Source organism: Hippocampus zosterae, chromosome 2 (assembly GCF_025434085.1).
Source record: "Hippocampus zosterae strain Florida chromosome 2, ASM2543408v3, whole genome shotgun sequence".
Classification (NCBI taxonomy): Eukaryota; Metazoa; Chordata; class Actinopteri; order Syngnathiformes; family Syngnathidae; genus Hippocampus; species Hippocampus zosterae.
In genome coordinates, this window is record NC_067452.1 from 34,321,341 (window position 1) to 34,342,358 (window position 21,018).

General features: G+C 43.7%; 1 protein-coding gene across 2 annotated transcripts in view; it reads right to left on the reverse strand.

Moving 5' to 3' along the window:
* The window catches only part of bsna (bassoon presynaptic cytomatrix protein a), an 83,950-nt gene extending 63,232 nt beyond the window's left edge, over positions 1 to 20,718 (reverse strand). The window contains exons 1-2 of one of the 2 annotated variants that reach the window (XM_052057320.1): positions 20,312 to 20,718; positions 9,686 to 10,301 (exon numbers count right to left, since the gene is read on the reverse strand). In XM_052057320.1, coding sequence (XP_051913280.1) covers positions 9,686 to 10,301; positions 20,312 to 20,490 — 795 coding nt within the window. In that variant the 5' untranslated portion in view covers positions 20,491 to 20,718. The remainder of the gene's footprint in view (positions 1 to 9,685; positions 10,302 to 20,311) is intronic. The other variant, XM_052057322.1, reaches the window with a different exon arrangement.
* Positions 20,719 to 21,018: the final 300 nt, after the last annotated feature.

Consider the following 21,018-nt stretch of genomic DNA (forward strand, 5'->3'; position numbering starts at 1 on the left):
GTATTCTCGTTGTTAGTATGACCTTGCCTTTTGTTGATTCTTCGTTTTTCTCTGGATTTTTCTGACCGGCGATTTATGTTGAGACATTTTTGTTCTTCGCATTTTGTCTGCATGTACATTTTTTGGGATTCAAAACATTATTCGGCTCGTTCCCGATCCTGAAAATAATATTTACGAAAATGTGAGCGGTGTACTGGACTCACTTTCGTGAAATTGTATTTACAATACATATATATCTACAGGCGAGGGTGCATGAGTGTGTTTGGAATAAAAAGTCATTGAGTGAAAGCTCCTCAGCAGAATGACTCCGGTGAGGGAACAGTTTGTCTTACGGGCCCCAAGCTAATGCACTGATCAATATTCACGCTGGAAGGACGTTCCTGGAACTTTTCCTATAACGAAGTGCGCTGACATATTAGTCATCATAACATCCATAACTCCGACATATTAGTCATCCTAACATGATTTCATGTGAGAACAATGACCCCCCCCCCCCATTCATTAAATAATATTTTCGATACCTTCATTCACCAATTGCACACTGGTCCGAAAAAGGCAGAGAAGTGAATTTTACAATTCGCATGTGTCAGTCATACATTCAAACGTGGAAGACACACTGGGATGTTTGGGAACTTCACCACCTCCCGCGCGCCGCGGAAATAATAGCTGAAATAATAGCATGGCAAAGTGCGATCAATGAATCATAATTGGCACCTCGCAGGTGCTGCACTCTCCAGCTGCGTGCACAACACTCTCTCCATCTTCCTCCAGAGCGAACCGTGGGAGCCCCTGACACAATTTCACACAATTTAAGAGGTTTTATTATAAGCCCAATGGCTAATAATAAAACATCTCAAATGGGAATGCGGGCACCTTTACTAGCATGAAGAACAGGACGAACGGACATGTGCACTGATCAAGCAGCATAGGGCCCGGTTACAGTGAAGACTCTCCATACTGTAAATTGTCCCTAGGTGTGAATGTTTAGTTGCCTGCGATTGGTTGGCGACCAGTCCAAAGTCTGCAGGGATCGGCTGCGGCTCACCCGCAACCTTAGCGAGGATAAGCCATCCAGAAAATGGAGGAATGAATGCACATCACCATGACACAGTACTGTATTACACTTCAGTAACAGTGACGAAACACCAGACACACATACACAAGCATTCATTGAACTACCTCAACGGGTTCACTGGTATTGATTTGAATCACAGCAGAGGCTTTGCTAATTAAAGTCTCAGCACTTTGGAACAAACCCAGTGTGATCGCAGCCTACCCGCCGAGCACATGCACACGCAATTGGTGGGAGTGGGCATACAATCTTTGAATAGATAAATAGAGTGTGGCTGGACAGACGGGGTCTGTTACTTTTCAGAAGGTGACTGTGGGGAGGGGAGGGGAGGGGAATGTGAAAGGTCAATGCAAAGCAAAAAGTGCCTTTGGTAAATTTGAGAGAACGGAAAAGATGATGGGATTGTAAAATGAAGTTGACTGCCAAATTAAATCAAATTAAAGCACTTCAGGAGGCCGCATGGTCTGTCTTTGACGTGAGGGCTAATAATTTGGTTGAGTCTGCTCTACCTTTAATGTTTTTGTCTTTCGGTTCTAATCTTCCTCCACCACATTTCTTGCTCTCCTTCAGGATGATTGGCTGTTTTTTAAAATATTTTAAATAACTATGATACCAGTAGTCCAGAGGTTCGCACGTCGACTTCACAGTGCAGAAGTACCGGGTTCAATTCCAGCTCCGGCCTCCCTGTGTGGAGTTTGCATGTTCTCTCCGGGCCTGCGTGGGTTTTCTCCGGATATTCCGATTTCCTCCCACATTCCAATAACATGCATGTCAGGCTGATTGAACACTCTGAACTGTCCCAAAGTGTGAATGTGAGTGATGTGCCCCGCGATTGGCTGACAACCGGTTCAGGGTGTCCCCCGCCTACTGCCCGAAGACAGCTGGAATAGGCTCCAGCACACCCCGCGTCAGTGAGAATAAAGCGGTTCATCCATTACAATTCGTATAAATGATAAAATTAAGCATAGCATGTCCATCATGTTTGTTGCAAGTTTGAGATGGAAGCTTTCCTGGAATTACTTTCGGCATTTATCATTATTTTTGTAACATTATTGTTACCTACTTGTTTAGTAAATGCCAAATTTTGTGATAATCCTTCTGTCCTTGTTAAAAGGGTTCTCGATTATACCTGAAGTCATCAGCCAGGCCTTTTTGTGTTAGCCAGCTAGTACCCGAGCATCCATTAGTCCTACTCTGGCATCCCTTCACTGGCTCACCATTCATTTTAGAGTTATTTCCAAGACCCTCCTCTTTGTTTTCAAATCTCTGAATAATCTCGTGCCACGTTACCTCTCTGAGCTCATCCGCCCCTACACACCTGCCCGGCTCCTCAGGTCTGTGGACCAGTCTTTGTTAGAAGTACCAAGAACTAAACTGAGGCTCAGAGGGGATCGAGCCTTTTCTGTTGCTGGTCCCTCTCTCTGGAATGACCTCCCACTGAACATTCGGCAAGCCTCCTCGCTGCCCATCTTTAAAGCCCTCCTCAAAACTCAGTATTCTTTGGCGTTCGACTCAGCATGACTTAGATTTGTTCTTGATTTTACTGCCTTGTGCTTTCTACCGCTTTTATTACCGATTCGTCTTACTGTTTATTGTGTATGTTAAATTGCTCCATGTACAGCACTTTGTATGCAGCGATGGCTGTTTGAAAGTGCTCTATAAATACTGTTGACTTGACTTGACTTGACTAGCTAGGCATCCCATCTCTGCTATTAGTCCAAGTCTTAGTTCCCCAGACTCCGTGTGGATGTTCTTGTACTAAATACTAATTAATTCGGTGTACTCCCCCCACCCCATGGTTATCGATTTCTTTCTGTTTTTGATTCAAATCCTAAAAGGTGTTATTCATTTGCTACTGTTGTTTTCCTGCCTTGGGTACGCCAGCCATCCACCAAAGGGTGTCTGTGGTACGGTGGAAGGAAAATACGAGATAAGACATCTCCCATCCAGGGCAGACCTGTTTGAGCAGCTCAATCAAAACAGCGCGTTATCGCGCTGGGGCAGCAGTCAGCCAACCTTTGGAAATCCTCCTGCAGCTTCTGTGATTGTGCTTTCTGCCACCTTCATGTCCTCCCCTGTGCTGTGATGTTTGATCAAGCCCACATTTTTACTTGTACATGTGATTTTGGGAATAGTTTGACTTAGGCCGGTCATTTTTTTTTTATCGATTAATCCAAGTTTGTTGAAGAAGATGGGTTTATGTGTAACCGCTGATATGGCTGAGATATAAATAAATGGATGGATGGAAAGTAGTTATCTTTTCAAAAAACACTTTATAAAATAAGATGAGCAAGAAGAAGAGGAAGAGAAGGTCCCCAACTGGTTTATAATTTCTGTAACATCAATGCAAATTTTTTTCGTTTGCCTGTCAATGCCAGTTCAAGCTATTCCAGTGCATAAAGCTAGCAGACTGCAATTAGAATGACATGGTTTGATTGAACGTTTTAAAATTTGCAGTGTTTCATTTTCTTTTGCGCCGTGTCAGTTTTTCAGTTAACTTCAACTGGGAGCGCATTTAAAATCCTTCAGTTTATTACTCCCACGATCTGTATTTTCGTTTTGTCGTGGTGGAGCGGCAGCCTGGCTCAAAGCCCCAGCGCCATCCTCCCATCTGCATCCATGCGAGTGCCAGCAGAATGCATTCATCATTTAAAATGCCTCATTAGGAATTCCCGCGCATGAACTGCTGGGCTTGCAGCTGTATCCACTTGGTGTGTGCGTGTGTGTGTGTGGTGGGGGGGGGGGGGGGGGGTTCAAGTCAACGCGTGTTTGTGTGTGTGTGTGTGTGTGTGGATCCAGTATTGTCCTGCTTGACCAAAGGAACTTTTCGAAGTTAACACATGATGATAGAGTCCTCGTCTACCTCACTTCTCCCCATCCTCACGCCTCGCCCCCACCCATTTCTCCCCCTTACCTTCCATCTCATCCTACTTTCCCAGAATAGACCTGATCCTCTCCATGAAGGAGGAAAGATAAATCCTCCTCCCCCATCTCTCTGGCAGACAGCTTGGAGGGTAGTTTGAAGAAGAAAAAAAAAAGCAGCGAGGGTGTGAGGAAGGGCGTGAAGATAAGTCGAAGGAGAAGAAGTCGGAAGATCATGGTAGAGCCATCAGGGCACCTTTATGCCTTCTTGAGGAAAAGGGCAGCGGGGAGGCCAATAAGCTTCAACGTAGTGCCCCCTATAGGCTTTAGTCAATATATTCCCAGTCATAGACTGAAGACAGAAACGATGTTTTGACATTTTGACAAATTATCCACCAACTTTAACCAAGAGGTTGTACAATTTAGAAATGGACAAAAAATTACAGGCTGTAAAGTATAGAAAATTATTTCTTGTTTTTGTACAGTTTCATTTTTTAAAAATTTTGCTTCCAAAAGATGATTTGTGTCCATCCAAAAGGACCCTTAAAAAAAACAAAAAAAACCCGAATGGAATATTTTTTATCTTTATCCCCCCCCAAAAAACTCTTTCTACAAGATAGATTCGACATGCATCCACGGGTGGATGTCCACGGCCACCGCCGAGTTGCCCCCAACCTCCACCTTTGCAGAATTCTGACCCCAAATGAGGCTCTCGTGGACAATCGCAAAAAAAATAAATAAATTTTAAACATGGATAAATACATTTTTGCTTGCCTTGATTTGTGTTATGGTGCGCAGGCCTGTTTGTTTTTGAATGCATGTATTGTGTCCCATTGTCATGATTAGGATTATGATGTCACATGTTATTTTTTAGGGCGGCCCGGTAGTCCAGTGGTTAGCACGTCGGCTTCACAGTGCAGAGGTACCGGGTTCGATTCCAGCTCCGGCCTCCCTCTGTGGAGTTTGCATGTTCTCCCCGGGCCTGCGTGGGTTTTCTCCGGGTGCTCTGGCTTCCTCCCACATTCCAAAAACATGCGTGGCAGGCTGATTGAACACTCTAAATTGTCCCTAGGTGTGAGTGTGAGCGTGGATGGTTGTTCGTCTCTGTGTGCCCTGCGATTGGCTGGCAACCGATTCAGGGTGTCCCCCGCCTACTGCCCGTAGACAGCTGGGATAGGCTCCAGCACCCCCCGCGACCCTAGTGAGGATCAAGCGGTTAGGAAGATGAATGAATGAATGAATGAATGAATTAAAGCCACCTTTTTTTCTAAATAAAACCAGCAGCTTTCTTTATTTGCTCTTCGACACAGATTAAGGGAAGAGCTAAACGTGTGAAGGTAAAGTAGAAGAGTACCAATCTGAATCATTGATTTACCCACAACGCCATGCACTGAGGTAGCACTGCAGCAGCTCATTCCCAGCACATTATGTGAAAGTTAATTGCATGCTCAGGAAGTGACTAAATTATCACCTGAGGGGATGACTCACATATGATGTGAGCAGACGACTTTGTCCAATGTGAATTCACACAGACAAATGTTTCTTTGCTGCGTGGTTACTGGGATCTGTAGGACGACATCTCACTATTCAAACCATTTGGAAAATGGTGGTTGGGCTTCCTAAAACCCATTTCGACCATAAAAAAACTGACAAGCTTGGACATGCCAAATTAAAAACAGGGCTCCAGAGATTCTGTCCAGTTGGCTTTTTCTTAAGTGACAGATGACAAATGGCTGGACATGTAGCTATGGTCACGCCTCTTAATCAATTAATTAAGCGATGTAAAGTTGGATTATTGATCCCCAATTTTAATTGGTCATATTTGCAAGACATTTCGGATAATGGTACGCAACTTAACGGAAACAGGTTTGGGAGGTCCGGCTTCTGTTTCGGTGCACCGAGCAATGTCCACCAAGGCATGGTTGGATGAGTTTGGTGTTGATGAACTTGCACCGAAAACTTACCTCATCCCCATCAAACACCCTTGGGATGCACTACGGCTACCATTGCCAATTAAAAAAAAACGTAAAATAAAATCACAAATTAGAACATGAAATGTGTTTGACAGGCAGTAGAAGCTCAACTCTGCAGATTTCTCTGCAGAAACCAATTATCCCTTCTTTTCTCCACACATTTTCACGCATGGCACCCCCCCACACACACACGAGCGCGCACACACGGACACAGAATCAGGCCCAGTTTTTTGTCAGCAGCCATGTGTGCACACTGAGTCTAAAATTAGCATGCAGTGTGTTGAACAACAAACAGGCTGCAGGGAAGAAGACGTGCTGGCAAAAGAGTCTGATGACAAACGGCAGTGAGAGCGAGAGAAAAAGAAAGAGAGTTGAGTGACTGCATTTATGTCGGAAATAGCAACAAATGATACGACCTCCATTAGTCACAAAAAAAACTCACCAGTGTATTTTTTTGTTTTCATTCTGAAATGCCATGAGATGGTGCTTGCGGACGTCACAGTGTGGCGCACTTTGTCTTTTACTCGCACGCAACCTTCGTTTGAATATATGGTGCAGTTTTACTCCAAGTCAGCGGGTGTCGCTATGGCTGATTTTGGCGAGGACAACGCCACGTGGAGTTTCTTCGGAATTTGCTGGCCTATTCCGGTGGCCGTTTTTACTTGGCCGAACAACGAACACGGTGACAGCGACAAAAATGGAGATCACGTCTGCTCGGACAAAGGGATTTCGACACCTGGATGGTGTATTTAATTGTATTGCGAAATCAATTTGTCTTTATGCTAAACAGCTATAATTTCACTTGAAAAAGAAACAATTAACTGCTTTTGGACAGAGTACGGAATACAGCATGACGATGTTTTCCCTAAATCTGTTTGGTTGGGATTTTTTTCTGTTTCTGTGTTTATTCTTCAACCAATGTGTTTGAAGTGGAAAAGAAAAGACCACTCATCTATTTGTATTTGATTTAAATGTAATTTAGTCAGGATGTAGTTGTATTTTAAAACAGCTCCTACACGATATGCAGAAACTTTCCATTTCCATACACTGAAGGCACTTTGGTTAAAATGTTTTTTTGCTTGGATGACTTTACTAATGGAGTGGGTCTAATATTCCTCGGCATGAAGATGGTTCCTGAAGACACGAGCAAATATAATTTCATCAGTTTGCATTACAACAATGGGCTGCTAATGTGTTTCATATCTTTGGTCCCAAGTTAGCATACACAGACTGAGTGCTCCATTTATTATTGACTCCATTTCGATGCGCTGCTCTGTAAACTGTCAAATTTCAATCATCTGGTTGTAACCATTCGCTTTTGCTCACAGTCATTTCTAAACACAACAACATAAACACCGATGTCAAACCTAAGATATAATACAAAGCACAGACGGCACCACCCGAGACAACTTCACTTGCAAAATGTCTAGGCCAGGGGTCGGCAACCCAAAATGTTGAAAGAGCCATATAGGACAAAAAAACAAACAAAAAAAACAAATATGTCAGGAGCCGCAAAAAAATAAATGCCTTCCATAAAACTTACAATGAAGGAAACATGCTGTATGTATGTAGGAGACTGGACTGTCTCATAATTGTTTATTTTATTCATTCCCTTGTTGTGTGTTCACAAATGCCCCCATATAATTTATTTTGTGATTTCCTCATTTGATTTTTTAAATTTTGGTGCATTATTTTCGCTTTTCTTAGTGTCAGTGAAATGATCATTAATTTCCATTTTTCGGAGGTTGTCTTTGAACGCCTCCCGAATCGAATGAGAAGAGGACGGAAGTTGGACGCAGACGTGTCTGTGTTTGTCGAGACTGTTAAACGCAGAAATAAAGTGTACGTTTTAAAAAACCAACACCACAGCTCTCCTTTTTCAGAGCTGCAACATGTATCTCTATCTATTTCAGCTATATTAGCCTACTATCAAAACCTTTTTCCATTTTCAAACATTTTTTATAAAGCTCAAGGGAGCCACGAGAAGTCGCTAAAGAGCCGCATGTGGCTCTGGAGCCGCATGTTACCGACCCCCAGTCTAGACTGTTCTCCATACAAATCTTGCATATACTGTACTGTAAATAAGCTCAATACATTTAGGGTGGAATAGTTTTAAAAGCCGCAGAGTTTATCTGCATATCTAATTCCTGCATGAAATTATTTAAAACAAATGTTAAATATGACCGAGAAAAGCTTTCACGATATGGATGTTACCACATATTGCAATTTATAGCGGTTGCTAAACTTAACCATCAGTTCATAAATACCATGAAATACAATCCTGTATTACATAGATTATTATTATTATTATTATCATTATTTATATTATGCTTATCTATGTGTGCCCGGCAATTGGATGCTGAATCGTGTCCATGTCAGTTGCAGAGGCATCGCACCTGTTGGCGATGTGGGTGTTCAAGCACCTACTGTCCACTTTTCCCAGTGAAAGGGGTCAACGCCCACACTTTTCTAGCTGTTAGTTATTCACAGAGTAGCTTCACAAATGAGGCTTTCAAACATCTTTCCCAGGTTTCCCAACAACAACAAAGAAAAGAACCGCAAATGCATCAGGGTGTGTGGGCGTTAAAAAATTCCTCATCCATATTCATAAGAGCAGATTTTCTCGCAAAATGTTATCCATTTAAAATGATGAAGTAACAATAACAGCACCCAACGATAGAAATGGGTTCGATGCGACTCATCCATGTTTCACAAGAGGCAAGCGCCTCCTGTAAAACACGGTTGAGCTCCAAAAATGTTTCTTAGTGATGAGGGACAAAATTGCTGTTGTTAACCTCTATGTTAGTCCACGTTGTATAATACATGCAGGCCGGTCTAACTACAATTCCAGGTCAAGACCACAGAATAACAGCAAGAGCCACGTCACTAATAAACTACACGCTGACATAATTAAAACAAGTGTAATCTCTGGCTGATCCCCCTAATTGGCATCACTCGACTCCGCTAAATGCTATCTGATGTTGTGACATGACAATTTATGGATGCAAGTGGCACTTATTAGATTAGAAGGGCGAGGCGACAAAGATGCTCAAGGCTCTTTTCAAATTTGTAACTTAAACCAGCATAAACCAATTCCCGGTTAGGTTGTATGACAGTAATGATTCACACTCAATGACACTGACCAATCAATATATTGAAATACTACAACTGCGACTACTACTACTACTCCTAGGTTTGGTTTTAGAAGTTTCAGTTTTCATGCAGCATTGTTATAGGCGGTATTGTTAATCCAGGGATCTGTTTCACAATGAGTGTTCAACAAACTCTGTGTCTAATGCTGAACTGTGGGTTGATTTACTCTGCAATAGGAAACGTTGAATTTCCGGTTCCAGAACAGCAGATTGGAATCAGTTTAATCAACTCGGAGTGTCTTTGCCAGGAGATAAGCAAGCACGTGCACCACGACTATGAAAAGACAACATCAATGGATGCCCGATTCGAGGAGTCACCATAGCAACGGGGTAGAGGAGGGCTGCGTTTTTCACTCCAATAGAGCTGGAAATGTTATTGCACTCATACGGCGAGTTTAAACACATTTTCAGGAAGCAGTGCAAGCTGCTAAAGAGAGGGAGTGGCGTGAGAGAACATTGTTGTTCGGGTCAATGCAAATTTGAATTCCCTTTTTGAGATTGAAAGTTTCCCTCATATTAGGATTGAAACATTTGGAGTTATTGCTCAACCCGCTTTGTGAAACGGACCCCAGGTTTGACTTCATTCTCTGAATCACCAGGACAGGACACAAATAAGCGTGACCTACCTCAGTGAGGTGTGGGTTGGGGTTGAATCCACACTGGTTACACACAGTGGCTTTACACTGCGTGCAGATGTTGTAGTTGGGCACAGCTGGTGGGTTGGAGAGCTCTGTGGTGGTGCACACTGGACACAGTTTGCTCTTTGGCATGGGCGCGATCTGTGGCACAGAGTAGGGTGATGTGGGTGTCATGCCGCGGTCCGGCGACACCGAGGGGGATCGGCCCGTCCTGGAGCCGCCCGAACTGTTGAAGTCGACTTGCAGGTTTCTTCTGGAGGCATGCTGGCCGGGACTCTGTCCTGCATGGGCGCTTATGCCGGTACCAGCTGGGCTGTGACTCATCCCGTGGATGGAGCCCGGCCCCGTGCCGGACCCCTGGACTGACTGCACATGACGAGGGGAGGTTGGCGTGTCATGGGTCGCCAGGCGATAAGGCTCACCGCTTCGAGAGCCTATTCCACCTCCTGTGGCCAACCCTCCTCCCATCCCACCTCCCATTCCGCCTCCCATTGCACCTCCCATTCCTCCACCCATCCCACTTCCTATACCTCCCATCCCTCCTCCCCCTGGAACTCCTTGTTGCATGCCAGGTTTGGGGCTACCCATCTGAGCCATTGGTCCCCTGGAAGAGAAGAAAAAGAAGACAAGAATTAGACATCTGGCCCTACTTTGGTAGAGCGATGGCAGTGCACTCTGCATCCAAAGGAGGGAGGAGCAGGGTGTACTTGAAGAAGTGTATTGATAAAACACAGAAAACTAAATCTTAAACAATCAAAGTCCTAACAACAAAACAAATCCAAAGTATCAAAGAAAACCATGACTGAAGATAAAAAAAAAAAAAAACTAGAACAGAACCACGACAGAAACAAACATGATAGGACAAGCAAACAAACAAACAAACAATGACCAGACACCGAGTGGTCGTGCCAGGAGTCCTTTTAAAGAGCTAATAAAATAACGGCCAACAGGTGTGCAGCTGCAGGGAGAGCCCTACAGTGCCACCTGTTGGTCACAAACCAAAACATGACAGTGTATATATATATATATATTGTATATACTGTGTGTATATATCCAATATATATATATATACAGTATATACATACACACATACACATACAAGCATTTACACACACAAACACACACACACACACACACAACCAGGATCCGTCATGGCTCTGCATGCTTTGTGCACACACAGTCTCATGTGCGTATTTGATGGGGTGACTCAACAAGAACCTCAAAGCTCGACTGATTCAAGGACTTAGGTGGTGGTGGAAGAAGACGGAATAAGAGGCTTAAAAGCTGGTGATGGCATTGCGGCACATTAGGAAAAGGATGAGCCTCAGTGCATGGCTTGGAAAAAAAAAAATCATTAATGAATTCAAAAAATTCAATGCTTCAATTCAACATCGAAACACAGTCTGGTGAGATCCAATGCAAGAGCGAGATAAAAGATTTTGCCGTTATTGTTTCGGAACGGAGCGTCACCATTCTCAGTATTGAGAAGGCGGCGACAAGTTCGATGTTAGCAAAGTAAACACGGTGAGTCCTTCTTTGCTGTATTTTTTTGTGTATAAAATGGAACAGGAAATTAGCAAGATGTTTATCTGCTTTACTGGTGCTGCAGCTTGCTTGAATTGATCTTTTCCATCTCACTTTTGCCTCATCAGCTGATTCATCTACTGGCCAGTGGTTACACAGCCAAGGAGGAAATAATCCGTGGATTTTTATCAATCGTCCATCTGTCTCACATCTGTGGTACTATTTTAAACATCGAGGCTACAGTATGCCTTTTGTCTGTATTCCTATTGTCGTGGAAGAGCACTGCACCTCTCCAGAGACTGTAAAACCTTTCCAGTGTCATGGAAGATCAGAATTGCTTGAGAAACTATCAGGCTGTTTGAATGAAAAACTAAAAAGCAGATGATGCCATGCCTTTGATCATTGACCCCCCTCTAAAAAAAGTACCATAAGGATTTTAAAATTGAATCATTCATCACTCGAACTCAAATCGAAAGGGCATCGTCAGCAAGTAAACAGAAGCAATACCCACAGGATCATTCAGACACCGTTTTCCGCAGCATTGCTTCTGAATAATAATCGTGAGAAAATGCATTGTAAAAGGTGCAAGCACAAAGAGTTTCACACAATACGCAAACATTCATCCATGCCATTCTCCCAGGCAGCAATTACATTACCTGGGAAAACATCATTGCGCATTTGACTGCAGCCTGATGATTTACAACGCAAACAAAACAGGATGAAGATTTTTCACAGAAAATGAATGAGCCAGACGGCCACGAACGGAATGACTCAAATCGCCTCGAACCCCGAAATGAAAAGCCATGACAAATGGAGGCAGGTGTAAAAATGATCTTGGTTAAAGTGCAGCAGAGTGAAAAGAAGGATGGTCTGAAATAATGATTATATTTGGCATGCAACACCATACTTGAAAACCTTCATCCCTGACATTCTCTGCCACCAAGCATCGTCATACAGTGAAACTCCTCTACAACGAAATAATAGTAAGTAATTTTTCACAACAGGGGGGTTTCACTGTAGTAAATTTGATGTAAACACACACACACAAACGTAAGTGTACATGCACACACAAACGTGTGTATACTCTTTATTTTTATTCCAATAGTGCATAAGTATGAGCATAAACTTATTTGACACTTTATATAGGCAGTGTAGGAAGAAAAAAAGGGAAAGCAATTGCAAAATTTACGATCAGCATTCACTTTCACTGACATCAATTTCTAAGATAATGTCTTTATTTTGCTTGCTCCGTCTTTCATTTTGATCACTTTTCCCCTCTCTTCCAGCGTCAGAGCTCTTCTTGTCTTAGCTGCTTGACATCCAAAGGTCCGTTTTGTAGCCATTTTAGCAATGCAACGTTCTTGCTGCGTCTGACTAACAATAACAAACACTTCCTGGACTACTGCGCATGTGTAAACCAGTGTGCTGGTTGCTGTTGCCGTTTCCGAACGAAGCAGTAGAGGTCGCTGTTGGATTAGACTTCGTTGTAGTGAATCTTGTGGCGAGGCAAGAGCAGAGAAAAAGATTTGGTATAACGCAGCAGGGTTTTTTTTTCATTGTATGGGGGTCAAGAAAGTGGGAATGGTGTTGATGCATGAAGATTTTTTTCACACAAGTGGGGTATTTTCGCCCATGTAGGTTTCGTTGTAGAGGAATATCACTGTATTAGGTTTCCATCCGTCCATTCTCTTCCGCTTATCTGAGGTTGGGCCGCAGAGACATTACCTTAAACAGGGAAGCCCAGCCTTCTTAAAAAGTGGGAATTACAACCCTGATATGTCAATCCTCAGACCCACAGCATCCAAAACATTCAGAAACTTCCCTGCCAAGGAGGAGCTTTTTAACCATGTCACTGACCTCAACCCCAGAGAGAGGAGACCCCACTTTAGAGATGCCTGACTCAGCTTCCTCTTGGTAAGGTGTGGGAATTTCTTTCTGTCCGAAAGTCCTCTTCTATGGTCAGAAGTCCTCCCACCCATGTGTGTGTGTGTGTGTGTTTAATTAAACTCATCATAATCCCTCAACGGGAAATTCAAACGTCCATTCTGGTGTACATTTTGTGCTGCCCACTCCATGGACAGCCAAATCAGACACATGCAGGCATTCAAGAAGAGATGTCAGAGTGAAACCTCTTGAGCTGGGGTGGTGGGGACACTGCCTTGCTCAACATCACCTCGCCAGTAGTGGATAAGCAGACTAGCATTGCTCCAACAGCTAGTTGGCATTTTATACGCCATGGTATTCAAAATAAAATCAATGTTCACACATGTTCATTGTTAGATTTTACTGGAGACACATCGATTTCATAGCGCAAACCTTTGACCACATCCGACAAAATGACCTATCTTTTTGAAAGCTCCCAATCCCCCTCCACCCCCCGCCACAATTCTTCATGCCAACCACAATAACATTTCATTTGTACGTATTCAGAGGTGCCAATCCTTGCAATGTAAAGGGAGTCGTGAGAGGGAAGTCAGAGGTTTGTGGATTGATTGTGGACTTTTGACTCAAGGGGGATTTCAATTCGAATAAGTGTAGAATATGACTAGCATTGTCATCTGTTAATTTTCTCATTTACTCCCCCCTGCCACTCCCAAAAAGAAATGAGGCAGAGTATTCCTTCTGCCATTTCTTAATTAAGGTAAACAGAACAGAAAATGAACTCAACAGAAAAGGTTTTAGTTCACTCAGTGCCGTTTCTTGAACGGACTGGAAGACATTGCAGACAACGTACGGTAGATGGGTTGAGAGTGTTTGAGATGTTGGGGTCGGCCGATGTATTCTACCACCGTCTTTGAGTAAACCGCAGTGAAGGATAAGAGACAGACAGGGAGGTAAATCAGTGTAATGTTGTGGAAAAGCAAACACTTGAGTCATAAAGTTGTTTGTCAGAATGCTTCACAAAACAAGACTAAAGGCTAATAGGAGTCAACGTAACGCGCAGTACAGTGGCCATATCGGTTGTGTCGTTGCCGTGCTACAAGCGTACATGCATGTGAACACGTGGCAAATTCTGGTCGACAACATAATGAGAAAACACGGTGTGACCTTCACAACTGCAGCGAGGGAGGAAAAATAACCGGGCACAGATTAATGGCCTCCGAAATAAACAGTGAAGTCACAGGAAGTTGACACAATTCTCCGTAAACACAATGCTCATTTTCTGAGATAAAGCAGGAACACAATCACAAAAATAGCACCTGTCAGAATGACAGCGCCAGATTTAGTGCAAATGTGCGGTGCGACAAGAGCCTTCGCATCAGTATTGGTGGAATCGTTCAAAATGTTCAAAATAATGAGCATATGAAGTGGGGCGTTTTACTTTGTATTTTATCACCTTCAGAGCCTCTTATTTTGCAATAACAATTGTCTCTTTTTCAACACATAACATTCTCATTTTGATGTTGCGAAGCTGCGGTACTACTTCCTGTGCGTTTCTTGACAGGCTCTTCATGCTAGCGCTTAGCATTTTTTGGCTAGCACTGACAGCCAGCTCATCGTTCTACATTTAACTGGTAAAACTAGACATTCACTGACTCAATTCAAAATCGAAAGGCAGCTGAGCTGAAAGAAAGTCTTTCAGGTGTGTATGAGCGTCCAATTGATATGTGTGTGTTCTTTGGCGGGAACCAGAGTCCCCAGAGAAGTGTCACTCAGCTACAACTTTGCATAATACCATAGTATATCATGGTCTATTCATTCATTCATTCATTTTCCGAGCCGCTTGATCCTCACTAGGGTCGCGGGGGTGCTGGAGCCTATCCCAGCTGTCTTCGGGCAGTAGGCAGGGGACACCCTGAATCGGTTGCCAGCCTATCGCAGGGCACACAGAAACGAACAACCATTCGCACTCACACTCACACCTAGGGACAATTTAGAGTGTTCAACCAGCCTGCCACGCATGTTTTTGGAATGTGGGAGGAAACCGGAGCACCCGGAGAAAACCCACGCAGGCCCGGGGAGAACATGCAAACTCCACACAGGGAGGCCGGAGCTGGAATCGAACCCGGTACCTCTGCACTGTGAAGCCGACGTGCTAACCACTGGACTACCGGGCTGCCCTTATCATGGTCTAAGCATTGTATAAAACAGCCTATTACAGTATAAACATTTTTTGCATGGTGTGCCCAAAATTACCAGTAAGACTTTGTTTTTAGAAATACATTTTTCTTCCAGCTACATCCTATCATCTATAAAAAAAATATAAAAATAAAAAATGATAGCGACATGCCATAATCCCCCCATTCTGACGTTTCTCAAAACGTATCCTCACTCTATCCCAATTGTGCCCCTTCAACGTGAGCATTCATCTATTATCAACCGCAAGTTGTTGATGCTCAGGAAGCCACTCTGTGCCAGAAGTAGCAAAGCAGCCCCAGAACATAATTGAGCCTCCAAGTTTCAGAGTAGATACTGAATATTGTTCTTCTCCTTCACTTGGGCATTAGCAAACATACAGACGATGTGACTTGCCAAAAAGCTCATCTGCCAAACGTTTTGTGGCTTGTCTCCATGCAGATGAGCAAATTCCAGTCTTGTAATGCTTGACTGTGACAGTTTCTTTCTTTCTTTCTTTCTTTCTTTCTTTCTTTCTTTCTTTCTTTCTTTCTTTCTTTCTTTCTTTCTTTCTTTCTTTCTTTCTTTCTTTCTTTCTTTCTTTCTTTCTTTCTTTCTTTCTTTCTTTCTTTCTTTCTCTTTCTTTTTTTCAAGTAAGGTCGGCAACAAATTGTCCATAATTATATGAGATAGCCATCCATATACAGTAGATCATATACAGGCATACACAAATACACACAACAAGAGTACATAGAAACCGGCCTGGCATGTGTGACTTGAGTCAGATGGAACATGAGCATGTGACGCTACAGCAAGCGAATGTTCTGCTCCATATGTGCTTTCTCTTTCTCTCTCTCTCTCTCTCTCGCTCTCTCTCTCCCTCGAAGTGCTTTTCATTGAGCCATCTGGACATCATTGCTCTTTATTCCCTTCTTCGTTTTCTCCCTACACCAATCCAGACTTCACACATTCTTCTTCTTTCCTTTTTTTCCTGGCTTTTATGTATTTAGAGCATGTGTAGCTCCCATTTGCAGTAAATTAGGGCTCCTTTGTTTTGCAGTTTGGTGCACATTTCAGTGCTGTGATTGGAGCATTTTATGTTGAATATGTAAAAAGAAAAGAAAAACAGCCAGAAATTAGTGTGTCTTTCACATATCTTGTAACTCCAGATTTTACACATTGAAGTTTATTCTAACTAACTGAAATTCATTTCCATTTGTGTGTATCAACAAAAAACACATTACACTATAACATTATTTTTAATTAATTACCACTATATAATGTTGCACATGAAATTGTGAATAAAGTATATAATGCAAAAGGTTTTTGGAAAAAAATCACAGATTTTAGGAATTTTATTATCATGTACTCTTTGTACATGATAATAAAATTGCCTTGCAATTTATTCTAACCCAGAAGTAAGTCACCTGCTTCATTAGAACCCCATGTGGCTGCCTTTGTGTGCGTGTAAGTGAGTATATTATACCCATCCATCCATTTTCTGAACCGCTTTATCCTCGCAAGGGTCGCGGTGGGCCTATCCCAGCTGTTTTCGGGCAGTAGGCAGGGGACACCCTTAACCTGTTGCCAGCCAATCACAGGGCAGCGCACACAGAGAAGAACAACCATACATGCTCACACTCACACCTAGGGACAATTTTGAGTGTTCAATCAGCCTGCAACTTTTTTGAAATGTGGGAGGAAACCGCAGTACCTGGAGAAAACCCACGCAGGCCCGGGGAGAACATACAAACTCCACACAGGAGGGCCGGAGTCGGGATCGAACCCACGACCTCTGCACTGTGAGCCCTTTGAGACTCTTCTGTGATTAAGGGCGATACAAATAAGCTTGACTTGACTTTATGAAATGTGACATCACATAGTGCTTCACGCTTTATTCTGTTCAAACATAAAACATCCATCCATCTTCTATACTGCTTATCCTCACTAGGCTGATGGATGTGCTGGAGCGTATCCCAGCTGACTTGAGGCAAGTGGCGGGGAACAACCAGTCTGGTCGCCAGCCAATTGCATCTTGTAGAAGATAAAAAGATGAAACTATGGTGTTTTTCGACATCAAAAAACGTACTCCAGCTTTGTCAATGTGGCTGATATTTATTTTCCGGATGATCGTATGTTGAACTTTATTTTCAGTGGTTGCAAAGATGCAATTGTTTTTTTTTTTTTCAATAATTGGCCTTTGACATCCCTCTGTTCCTTCCACCCACCATCATCTCATTCTATGCCCTTTAGAGAGTGGTCCATTCGACAGCCTTGTTTCCTTTATTCCTGCATTCGCTTTCTGCAGCTCCTTTCAGCTCTCTTTATATCCTCCATCTTTATGTCTTTGCACATTAGGCTGCACATGTCCAATACAGTAGCAGGGAGATGGAGTCACTGACATCCTGCTTGTGATTGGTTGAAAATGAGGCTATGACCGCTTATGCACATTGCACTATTATTATTATTGTTACTATTATTATAAATAAGGCAATGGTCTACAGCCATTGAACTATCAACTCCATGTGCTGAAGCCGTTGGGCACATCGCTCAGGCCCAGGTTCGATAGCACATAGACCAATTTGTGTCGCAATGTCATTTTTTTTGTTATTGTTGGTGTAAAAAAAAGAACAGAAGTAAAACTGATGATACTCATGCAGGTCAACAATCGATCTGTAAATAATCGACATCGAGGATAGAGGCAGGTTTCTGTGATAGTGTCTCCAAATGAATGATGACATGTTTGCAAATGTGACTATATATGATATATGTATATGACTTTCCTTTCGAGATGATCTGGATGATTTTAAACTCTGCCTAACCTTATCCAAAAAATAGTCTTAACATTAAAGTGTTGTGATGTAGGGTTGAAAGGTGGCTTTCCCATTTGGCTATATTACTGCACGCACTTACCAACGCATGCCTACCTACCTTCGTCGAGACCTGACGCGGAGGCATGGGATGCACTATTGTAGCGTGTTCACTTTCGTAGCTCACGTGCACTGGTTTAAAATGCTTCTCTCGGCCCTCCACATTCTCATTCTTTGCCAGTACCCTCGGGGAATTGGATATGAAATACTTTTTGGGTTTGTTTGGTTTTTTTTTTTGCAACAGCCACCTGCCTGGCATCCCGCTTCGCTAATTGAAACGTGTCGCAGGCGATGACACAAATCTTCGTTGACAGAAACGTTGAAATTTAATATTTATTCTATACATTTTTACATTGGAAAACTTTAAGAATGTTTGTGTCGTGTTTTTCCCTCCTACAGAAACCATATTAAAACAAAAAAATATATTTCCCTCCACCATCTTTTTCTATTTTCAAACATTTCTGAAAAAGCTCCAGGGAGCCACTTGGGCGGCGCTAAAGAGCCGCATGTGGCTCTGGAGCCGCGGGTTTCCTACCCCCCGGGCTATATTAACAGAAACAGCAAATGCTTTACGATTCTCGGACAAGGCAAGCATATATAAGGGGTGACCAAACTTGTTGAAAGTGAGCGCTTCATCTTGGCTACTGATTAATGCAAAGGGCTACTAGTTTGAATCACACCTCTTTTGTGAACCGCTGCAATGTGAATGAGAATGGTTGTTTGTCAAAATGTGCCCGTAGCAACCCGTCCAGCGTGTACACCACTTCTCGCCCAAACTCAGCCGAGCTCGGCTCCAGCTCACCGGTTATGAATGGACGGATTGATGCTAACATACAAATAGGTGCATGATTCTCATTCTGCCTCATACTCCAATTCTACGACCGCACAAATGTACGGTAGCTGGGAGGAGATGAGTAAAGTGATGGAAAGAAGAGCAACAGAAGAGTACATTGAAGCATCCTCCCTCTAGAAGGGTGCTCAAATGGAGAGAGGGAGCCCGACATAAGGGGAGGGGGGGATGTGCAGGAATTGCAAGCGAGAAATGAAGAAGATGGGAGGGGCCTGGAAAGGGAAACACACTGTGCACGTGATCATTCTGTTCACATGGCCTCTTATTCTAGTGTTATCAATACCTAATGTGATGTGCTGCGTGCTACCCAAACCTTTACTCCAGCACATTTGAGGGACTCAGCGCAGTCTCAAATCGAATAGGCCGCCTCGGCTGAGCTGCCGGTTTTTAGAAGGCGGCTTAAGCTGTCATCATGCCTCTTCTGAGTCTCTATGTTATATAATGATGGATATGTCATGTCGTCGCTCCTATATGCACTCTACTGCCGACTCTTCCAATGCGTTGGAATCAAATGTGCACACGGCGTGCCCTACATGTAACATGACTATTGTATGCTTGTCCCATTTCTGCAGTTACTTCCACACAATGTCAGCTTGATTGTGGAGCAGTTTTTTTTAAATCATACTATACAATGCTGGGAATGATGTGTGATGCATTGGGCAGGAATTCATACGGTCATGAAATACACAGATCTGCAACTTACGTCAGTCATGCAGGCAACCAAGCCGCGATCGAGCCCCTAATGTAATAGTGCCACTCTGACAGACATCCTCAAACACACGCCCACGTATTCAAGGCAAGCCCCGTGAATCGCGCGCGCGCACACGCACGCGACACGAGAATCACGTGTCAATCCCCTCGAGAATGAAACAACTACACGAAGCATCTTTTTTTTTTTTGTGACTGACGTGCACGAATGCTGCATTCGGCGGGAGACCACAAACACGGAGGTTCGCCTTTGCGTGCGCGTGAGTCAGTGCGGTTGTGTACACGCGCGAGCGCGGGCCCGGGCGCGTTTTTCTGCAGCTCGTCACGCCAAGTCCGTGCATCGCACCACGCAAGAGGGGAAATACTATCATCGCAGCACATGACACCGCGATTGCAATCGCTTTCATTCAGTGTCAAATGAATGGTTTAAAAGTGTTCTTTTTTTTCTTTTTCATTGGCGGTGCGGTGGTGGGTAGTTTCGCCGTGACTCTCTCACGCTACGCAAAGGGATATTCTGCTCACGCAACCTTCCAATTACTCTGTTTATTCTTCGCTCGTCCCAAAACACACACCAGGGCACCTATTTAGCCGAACCGCTGGCCATACCTCGTCATCCCCATCCCGGGGCCTCCGACTCCCATCCCTCCGCCGGCAGCCGAGCCGTTGACGGGTTTCACGTGCTGTCCTCCCGGCCCTGCGGTCGCGCGTCCTCCGGGCATCACGGAGCCCATCATCCCGGCCTCTCCGGGCTGCCCGCCGCCCTCCATGCTCGCCTCGTTCCCCATCTCGGTCTCGGCTCAGGAGACACGAGGGCGGTGAAGATCGTTACGGCGTCCGAAGGGTGCCCTTTTATTTGATGTGGTCCAAACTGGAAATTGGATGGGGGTATAAAAAAAGGGGGGAAGAGAGAAGAGGGAGGGTGAACTCAGCCTTGCTCCTGTATCACCGCCATCGTCTTCATCCTCCTCATCCTCAGCCTCAGCACCAGTAGGCTGGGTTCTGACGTTGTGACGGGAGCGCGCTCGGGCAGTTCAAGCAGAAGCGGAATAAAACCAACAGGCGGCGTAGAAGTGCGCGATTGGACTAGAATTACAAGTTACAGTTCAAGAGAAGTGGCTGTATAGGCTACTCGGTGAGCACTTGGACTCACACTGTGTTCTTGAGAATAAGCGCAGAGAAGTGTAAAGGAAGAAGGAAGAAAGAAAGAATGAAAGAAAAAGAAAAAGAAAGAAAGAAAGAAAGAAAGAAAGAAAGAAAGAAAGAAAGAAAGAAAGAAAGAAAGAAAGAAAGAAAGAAAGAAAGAAAAAAAGAAA